Consider the following 9,479-nt stretch of genomic DNA (forward strand, 5'->3'; position numbering starts at 1 on the left):
GTGCCATGGAAACTGCCTTGCAATTCTGCAAAAGTGAGAGTGGGTAGCCGTCACATAGAAACACATGTTTTTCATGTCTTTTAAGTGCATATAATCAGCTTGGAAAGGTTTAAGTCGCTGCTCTGTTTAATTGTTTTAAACAGGTTGCTTTGGGAATGACGTGGAATGAATACAACTGCCTATCAGATGAACAAAAAATGAACCTCAAGAAAAGCAAAGGACTTTGATCTGATGGAAAAGCGCTGTGATCTGATGTCAACAGAAACAAAATGTTCTTGTAAAATGATGACAATCCCATGTACAGTACAGTGTAATTGTGAGTGTGTTACACAGTGAGTGAGTTTTCTTTCAGCCTGTTTATATAACGTCCAGCACTCATTTTTGGCCAAAGCTCTGTGCTCACAGCTACAGTAGACTGAACGGTTTACTCTTTACTATTACTTTGACAAATAGCTGCCATGTTTTTCTTTGTGATTTCTTTCTTCCCCTCCTCCATCCTTCAGTGCAGCTGTTTCTGCTCTCACTCGTTCTTTATCTCTCCTGTCTGCCATCAGTCTCCTCTTTAAACACAAGCAGCACATGTGAATATGAGGTGTGGGTGATTTCCTTAACTTTCAGCTGAATTTAGTAATGCTTATTTTGAAATAAAAACACATGACGTATTTGCACTGTGAAACTTGTAGTATTTATCTTTACGCACCTCAAATACATAAACACAATGAGAATTAAAGCAGCAATAAAAGCGAAACATCGATACATCAGTAACAAAAATGCTCACAAACCGAGACGAAAAGGAATCGAAAGTGGAAATGCTTACACAGATTCAAACAAACATGCCATTTTCTAATATATTCTTATGCAAGTACATAATTGATAAGACGATTGATAAGACTATCAGTTTGTGTGTGTGTGTGTGTGTGTGTGTGTGTGTGTGTGTGTGTGTGTTTGTGGTGGGAAGGAATTAGTGTGTCAAATGAATTAGACATCATGTGACTCCAGTGAAACATAACAGACCACGTGTGGATAGCTGACAAAGAAAAGTATGTAAGTGCCTGTACTTGCTTTAAAACAGAATCTGCTAGCTATCTTCACCAGCAAAAAGTGCTGTATGATATCTACAGATGTATGTAGGTATGAATTTTACAAACAGAATTTAACATTTTGATTCCATTTAAGAAGATGCCAAATGAGAATAATGTATTAAAGTGTATTATACATGCTCCTATACTATTCAATACATAACGTGATGATTGCAGCACATGAAAAGCTCATTCGATTGCATCACCTAATCCTTAACCAATAAACTTGATAATAACAATTGACAAAAAAAAAATGGAATTGGTTTGTAAAATTTGATTGTCTCAGGCACTATGACAGCTTGGTATCTGTATTTGAATTCAGCATAGGAAAATAGATATTATGATCACAGTTTAACCACTGGACTGGAATGTAACAGAGATAAACTTAAAGAACCAATGGAAAGAAAGAAAACACACAAATTATTTGTGTTTATAATACCAACTTGATATCACAGGTATGCGTACGCATTTCACTAGGTGGCTTATTTGTATAAATTTGCATGGATAAATTGTACAAAAAAGTACTGAGGAAAAGGCATTAATGAAACCCCGCCTCTAATCCCAGCGTCATTCAGTCAAATCGCACAAAAACGTACAAATGAACTGTAAAAAATGAATTCCTGGAGCCTTATTTATAAAGCATGCGTACACATAGATCTGATCATAGAATAAGACAGTGGTTCTCAAACTTTTTCAGCGTGCGGCCCCCCTTGTGTACGGTGCATTCCTTCACAGCCCCCCAAAGAACAATTTTGTTCTAAAGCATAACATTTTAATTAGACAAAACATATTAAAGTATAAAAAGTAGTGTTGTTGGCTAGTAGCCTTATTTTTTTAGGTTTATTTACACAACATTTTTGAAAAAATTATGTATTTTATAAAATGTCATAAAACTGGGCCCCCCTGGCAGCATCTTGCGCCCGCCCCCCCAGTTTGAGAACCACTGGAATAAGAAAATCACGGCAACGTCCATATTTATAAAAACGGACTTAGAGCCACGTCAGTATGCACTTTTGCTTGTCCGAGTTTTTGGGAAATGAGCCATTTTTGCTGCTCTTAAAGGATTTAAACATTGTTAGGTGATCTTTTATATTTCAACGACATTAATTAGGCATACATTTGTTCTGAATAACAAGTATGCGCTTTGAGAAATGATAACAAGATCGAATTTAGGGTGATTTCTAAGCAGCACTTTATAAATGGTTAGTTTTGGTAAACCATTCTCGGCAAGCATGTGAAAAAATAGTCATTGAAATCTGTCTTTCTTTGTGATGTCAGAAGGGGATAATACCGCCCTTTAATCTGCACTATCCAACTACAGCACTGCCATTTAGAGGCTGTTTACACTTGGCATTAACATGCGTTTTCATCGATCGGATCACAAGTGGACGATGTTAATGCCAGGTGTAAACGGTGTTCAAAACGTTTTGAGCTCAACCACTGAACACAATGTTTTACGTCTTTTCTGACTTCTGGCGCGAACACACGGTGAACAACTTAAGTTACAGCTATAAAAATAGCACTGTAAGTTGAATCGTTCAAGTTGGTTATACTTTAAATTGTAAGGCAACCAGGAATTTTCACAGTGTGTAATCGTACAAATTGATATGAATAAACCACCTCTTAAAATATGTGCGAATTTGGCATGAAATTTTATAAACATATCAGTATCTCTTGTGTACTTTAAAAAAGTCAGATCGACTGCTCCCTCTCCGGCAGGCATCTCTCTGGTTCTGACGCCAAGGCCGCTTCTCTCAGCACGACCATGTGATCCTCGGCTGCATGTAGTGATTGGTCGATCCAATCCAGGCAGCCAGACATGTGGCAAGCGTTTCGTGTCACCAGCACCAAGTGACTGACTGACAAAAGTAATGCAGTGGCCCTGTGGGGAAATTTAAAGAAAATATATGCAGAAAGTCTACTTAAAACAGAAACAGTATGCATCCTGTTTGTCAGTAAAGCAAATTTACTGGGATCAACATGGCTTCATATGTAGGTATGAAATTACCTGGCGTCCAGTAGAATGGGGTCAAGGGGTGGATACATAGACCGAACCACATCATCAACCCTGTGACAGCAAAAAAAAATCTTAGCATCAGCGAGTATCAACACTGTCAGTAGTGTCACGCTCCCGAAACCGGTTACCTTGGGCTGATACGTTTGGCCACAGTGATGATGTCATTCAGGCTGGCAGGTGCCTTGACCTTTGCTCCAGACCCCATTGTCATGGCGACAAGCTTTTCGGTGAGAGTGTGACATATCTGTATGAAAAAAGAGTCATCAATGAAGAAATATTTTTAGTAATTATTAATACTAAATATATAGTATATATATAGTAAATCTACCTTTAGAATTGCAATGCAGTGAGACACAAGGCCCCTGAGAGAGAGGAAATGAAAGGGAGATCACTACATTGTTAATATACTACAACAGTGATTATTAAAGTTGTGAGAATGAGTGTGAAGTGAAGGTAGTACGAGGCGTCCTCGATCCAGTCTTCATTCTCCAGCATGGCCTCAATGTGAGGGTTTGTGATGACAACATCGTCCAGTTCCAGCTCTGAAGGTTCACTTTGAGTCTCCATTGCTCCAATCAGATCCACTGTGGGTCTGAGATGGGGTAGATTAGGGGGTGAGAAAGTGAAAGGAAGTGAGTACCTTACTGGCTGAGAAAAACAATGGTGATGCAATGCAAAATGATCCCAGCCTAATCCACAATGTGAGTGCCATACTTGGAATCAAAGTGGTGAAGAAGGTCAGGAGGGTGGCAGTAGCGATGTCGGCACACAACCACTAATGCCACAAATGATGCCAGGAAGATGGTGGCCAGCACACCTATGGCCACAATCACAACTGTCTCCATGGTTACGTGATGATGAATGATGAAGATGAGGATTGTCTAAGAGTTGTTTGGTTGGGGACACCAAATTCAACATTTATCTGAGAAATAAAGGAACATTTAGAGGATGTTTGCATTAACTATATTTCCACATACTGTAAACAATACTGCTATCTAGTATACTTATTGTACTTATGTAGAGCTTAATTTAGACCTTTCAGATCAAGGCCCCTCTGAAGTTATTGCAGTCCAGGAAGCAATATTAAACATAATGTTTATGTATAAAAAAGAAGAGTCAGTGTGGGAGTGTGTTTGTGTACCTGGTTCCTTTGTAGGGGCCACTCCTATCAGACTTTAGCCCAGTTTAGTCAATTATTATCCTGGTTACAGGTGTATGTACTGTATATCCCTGATATTATAGTGAGTGTGAATGGTGTGATTGCTGTAAGTTAAAATAAATAAATTGTAGCATGCACTGCCATGTTAAGACGTTTTATCTATATCATTATTCCTTCCCCATGTCACACTTTTGTTCTTTTGTTTTGTAGACTTTTAGTTTGTAATTTGTGTTTCGTGTTTCCCCTCCTCCTCTTTATTAGGCCATGCCATCTTATTTATTAAGGCTGGTCTTTATAATCTACAATGTGGTAAATTGTTAATTATTGTTTTTTTGGCAGTTTCAGTTCAAAATGTCCCTTCTTTTCATGAAGCCTAATGAGTTAAGCATTATCTGTTTACACTGCTAGTAATGCAATGATTATTCACTATGGGCAGCTATTACAATATAAATAGTTCATTTCCATCAAGAGGATTACGTATGTGAAATTCAGTTTTGGAATGCTGTAATTCACAAATCAGATTAATGAGCACTCTTCTGGCTGTGTCATGCAATCTCTCTTAGCCAAATTCCCCTGAGCATTTGGAGACATTATTGATATACACATTTTATGTATGTTTTATGAATAGTAACATAAGTTACCTAAAAGTTGATCATAGTAAAAAATAAATATTTTATTTGACTGCAGTGATCATGCAGAATGTCAGTTAGACAGACAAATCTGAATGAATAAATTATAAATTATATGAATAATATACATTTGAGAAGTATAATTATTTCCCAAAATAAATATTAATACAGGCTCATGTAATTTTTACAGTCAGTTAATATGAACTGCAGTTGATAAAGGAAAATAAATATGGACCACAATGAACATAACTCGGACCAAAAATACTCATAAAGCAACAAAACAGACTTGGTGTCAATGCAAGTTTGAGGAATAGATGACAAATTATGTTATTATGAAATAAACAAAAATAAAATGCAAATAGGAAGAAAGATAATTTTCTGTATGTAATAAAATAATAAATTTAGGATGTCATGCATTATAGATCTAAGCACTCAAGTATGACTAACATTAAACGCATTGTGGCAGTTACCTGGACAGGTTTAGATTAAACCAGGACTATAGGCCTTATAATGACAGTAGTTTTAACAAACACACCAGTCTCTTTTCTGTAAGTTACAGAAAACAAAACTGGTATGCATCTTGAGAAAAACAATGGCACTGAATGATAGGTTAAAATAAAAGTCAGTGCAAGATGTTTTTAAATGAACACACGTGCAATGTAGTCTGAAACTAGAATAAACCCTGTCTGGGAAACCACCCCATTGTGTACCATGATGAGTTTAATGTATAACATCAATAAACGTTATTACATTAGAGTTCAATAGAGAAGGTACATTCAAAATATAACGCATATATTTCATATAGGGTTTCATCTTATACATTTAGGCTATATCAATAAGTGAACAGTACATACGTTTTTGTTTACTGTCAAAGTTATGTTCAAATTATGTTACCCTAGTTAAGTTAACATTCTTAAAAGCACAAAATCACTCACAATACTTCTTTAAGGACTGAGGATGTTTATGGTAGCCTTTAATAAAATATTAACAACATTGATGCTGTTTTGTTTACTGCCTCACACGGATAAACACTTATGTCTAAAAGTTTTCTTTAGGTTCAAGGTAATACATTTTTTTAATTCACAGTCACTATGTGTTGTCTTTTTAGAAATGAAACTGTCCTATATAGACTCAATTAATGTCCATATCAGCAACCCCATCATCAGGCTGTACAATTGCAGAGCACAACTTCACACAATCATCATTTTACAATCATTATTAATGTTATCAGAGAAATTCTAATAAATACATATTTAAGAATATATTGGATAACATAAACCCTGACGAGAAACGTTTAAGTATCTTACCTATATACCGTTTCCATTTTGCGGCGTTTGTTCCATTAAAACAAAGCGCGTTTGGGTGGTCGAGTGGAGACGGCGCGGAGATCTCCAGCGCGGGAGTGCGCACTGCAGTTCGGTGAACTTCGCTCCGAGGCGCGCGCTCACATCCACTGTAAACTGTTAACACTCAGCCACAAGGTGTCAGTGACGAGTCAAACCATTTAGTCATTAAAAAGTAAATGAAACTAAAACAGCTTTGTAAGATTTAAGAGCAGGATTAGAGAATAGAAAAAACATTAGTTTAAGCAATAAAATCCCATGGGACATCAGTGTGTGACTCTGTGTTTTATCAGTTATAGAGATAAAAAAAAATCTTTTAAGGATGAGGGTTCATAAAAGTGACAAAGTAATTGATAAAGGTTACATCATCTTTAGTATTCCCATCACAAAAAATAGACTCTGTATGCTGTTTTCAATGCTCAGCTGTATTCATTGGAAGTTGCAATGTGCATGGTACAAGCAGAACAGATGTCATTTCACAGCTTATTTTTAACAATCCGACATTTGGTTAAGATTGAATAGTCTGCAAACATTTGCAACTACGCATGATACTTCACTGCATCATCTTTTTTAATGCTGCTTCCTGTTCTTTAGTGCTATTTTGATGTTATCTCATAAGCTGGTTACTTGTTTACATGACTTATTTTATAAAAACTCTGACATTTTTTCTAACATTTTTAATTTAAAAATAACTATTTTGTTGTTCATGACATGACAGACATATGTGTAAAGATTTCAGGTCAATAACACAAATTGCTCTATTAAGATTAACTTTTCATTTTTTATTTCAAGTTTTATACACTTTGCTAGCAAACCACATCACAAAAACGTATAGTATACTTGACACTGTTTGCAATTTTGCGAATAGTTAGTTGACCTAAACTGTAAATTAAAATAGAACAATACAATAGCTGCAGGTTAAGTTAAAGGAAAATGACTACTAGGGTCCAGCTGCTTTGTTGCTTATAGTTTTTACAAACGTGTATGTTTTAGCTTTATTTTAAGCAGACATACTCAGAGCATTCTGCTGTGATGATCTGTTTTTGAGCAGGTCTTGCTGCATTTTTTACATGGACAACCGTCGAATATGTCACTTCATCCTGGAGAAATAAACAGAATGAGTGAGATTGTGTTATAAATACATACCTTCACACAAGCATAAAGTACAAACACACACACACACACACACACACACACACACACACGCACACACACACGCACACACACACGCACACACACACGCACACACACGCACACGCACACGCACAAACACACGCACAGAATAGATTTTGACTGACCTCAGTTTCATCTTGTTTAATGTGTTGGTCTTGAGCTGAGCTATCAGGCTTTAAGACATCCTTATAAATGAGAACGCTTGTTAAAGAATACACAAATATATGCATCATATTTACACACCCTCTTTCTCAAACTTTCTGAAATGTATCTGGCACCTGACTTTGTTGCAGTGTACAAACTGATTTGATGCTTTTCATGAATAGTAACTGTCAGGTAAACAACAGGGCTTCTATTGACAAAATATACAGTATGCCATGTATCTACATCTTAACTTAATATCTTGTTACAATAGATTTGTGTTCACCTTCTTCTCCCCATCATTATACAGCACTAGTCCATCACTGGTCCCATTTTTCACATCTCTTGTTTCTAAACAAAACATTAGCCAGAAATGCAGATACATCAGTAATCGCTTAATATTTCAGAATATATCTTAAGATGCTAGTTTAGAATAAAATCTAACATTTAATATTGAGCCACAATAAATTGCAACTTTCAGTTATAACTGAACTTTACTGAATATCAAACGAAAAGTTTTACACTCTAAAAAATTCTTTGCTGCCTTATTTTTTAGTTGTTTAATCAACTCAGATTTACAAGTCATTAAAACAATTATTTATCTTGACTAGAGATGAGCTGTTATAACTTAGAAATATCATTGAAATATGTCAACGTTATTTTATAAGTTGTAGCAACTAATCTCTTGTCAAGATAAATAATAGTAAGTTAAAATGACTTACAAATATGAGTTGATTCAACTAAAAAAAATAAGGCAGTAAATATTTTTTACAGTGTAGGTGTAAATTTAGTCAAGTATAATTTATGTGTGTGTTTGAATGTGTGGTTGTGTACCTCTGCATCTCCAGATCATTACTGCTAGTACAGTCAAAAGCAATAATGAAAACACTGATATAAGAGCAAAGACATCTATGAAATAAACAGAAAGACACACATACCTTAAATATGAATATTTAAAGTGATATAAAATGATTTTAAAATTATGTGACTGTTAATTACATGGTTTTATTGAATTGCCTTCAGATCTGGGATTGGTTTGAGGGGTTGTTTTAGAGTTAAATTTCTGTTTTTCTGCAATAGAATACTAGATCATGTTAGATTATTTAATTATTCCAAAAGTTTAGATTTTTTGAAGCAAATCAATATTCTTAATGTTCTAAGTTAGAAAATTAACACAAACTTACCTTCAACTTTAAGTCTGATGTTGATGTATTGTTGAGACTTTACAGAACATTTATAATTTCCTTCATGTTGTGAGGTCAGGTCTGATAAGCGTAGAGAAAGATTTCCTGGACTGGTTTTATTTAACAGTTTGATTTTACCTCCATGACTCTGCTCACTTGGGTAAATTTCTTCAGGTGTTGTATTGGATTGTGTTAATGAACTATAAGTCCATGTAAGTTGTTGAGGTTTAGCCTTTAGCTCTTTACAGTAGCAGGGCAGAACTACAGACTCTCCTGAACGTCCCATCACTTCAACTGTCCGTCTATTTTTAACCAGATCACAACCTGTGCACACATTTATGAAACTTATATTAATATTAAAGTGCATTCAAAACGATTTTCTCAATAAATGTGAGATACATAATTACATGTTTGTCAATTTTTTTGTAAAAAAAATGTAAACTGAATTTCTTATATTATTATTACTGCATTAACATAACAATATCACATAAATATATAAGGGTTGTTATTAAATTATTAAGCAATATCGCTCGAGTAGGAGTGCGACACAGCTCTATATCATCACGGCCGCGATTAGGCCAGGCAATCACAGCCGTGATGATACAGAGCTATATCACACGACTCCGAGAGCGATATTGCTTTTATACAACAGTTCGACGGCACACGTTTAAAAAACGAAAACTAGAAAACAGCAACGGAGTAATTTTAAAAGCCTCTTTGTTTGAGAACTACTTCTTCCGCCACGGATTTGAGG

The 9,479-nt window shown here is 35.4% G+C and overlaps 2 protein-coding genes across 2 annotated transcripts; both read right to left on the minus strand.

Moving 5' to 3' along the window:
• Positions 1-906: 906 nt before the first annotated feature.
• On the minus strand, positions 907-6,336 carry tmem98 (transmembrane protein 98). The gene is made up of 7 exons (XM_055191665.2): positions 6,192-6,336; positions 3,811-4,018; positions 3,557-3,688; positions 3,425-3,458; positions 3,225-3,340; positions 3,088-3,147; positions 907-2,961 (listed from the first exon to the last, which is right to left on the minus strand). The coding sequence occupies exons 2-7, from the start codon at positions 3,939-3,941 to the stop codon at positions 2,772-2,774; spliced, it is 663 nt and encodes a 220-aa protein (XP_055047640.1). The 5' UTR covers positions 3,942-4,018; positions 6,192-6,336; the 3' UTR covers positions 907-2,771.
• Positions 6,337-6,940: 604 nt separating this feature from the next.
• Positions 6,941-9,092, minus strand: LOC129423765 (uncharacterized). Its single transcript, XM_073856641.1, has 5 exons — positions 8,726-9,092; positions 8,376-8,450; positions 7,828-7,892; positions 7,526-7,585; positions 6,941-7,327 (listed from the first exon to the last, which is right to left on the minus strand). Exons 1-5 carry the CDS (start codon positions 9,090-9,092, stop codon positions 7,223-7,225), a joined length of 672 nt encoding a protein of 223 aa, XP_073712742.1. The 3' UTR covers positions 6,941-7,222.
• Positions 9,093-9,479: the final 387 nt, after the last annotated feature.

Source organism: Misgurnus anguillicaudatus, chromosome 19 (assembly GCF_027580225.2).
Source record: "Misgurnus anguillicaudatus chromosome 19, ASM2758022v2, whole genome shotgun sequence".
In the NCBI taxonomy this organism is placed as follows: Eukaryota; Metazoa; Chordata; class Actinopteri; order Cypriniformes; family Cobitidae; genus Misgurnus; species Misgurnus anguillicaudatus.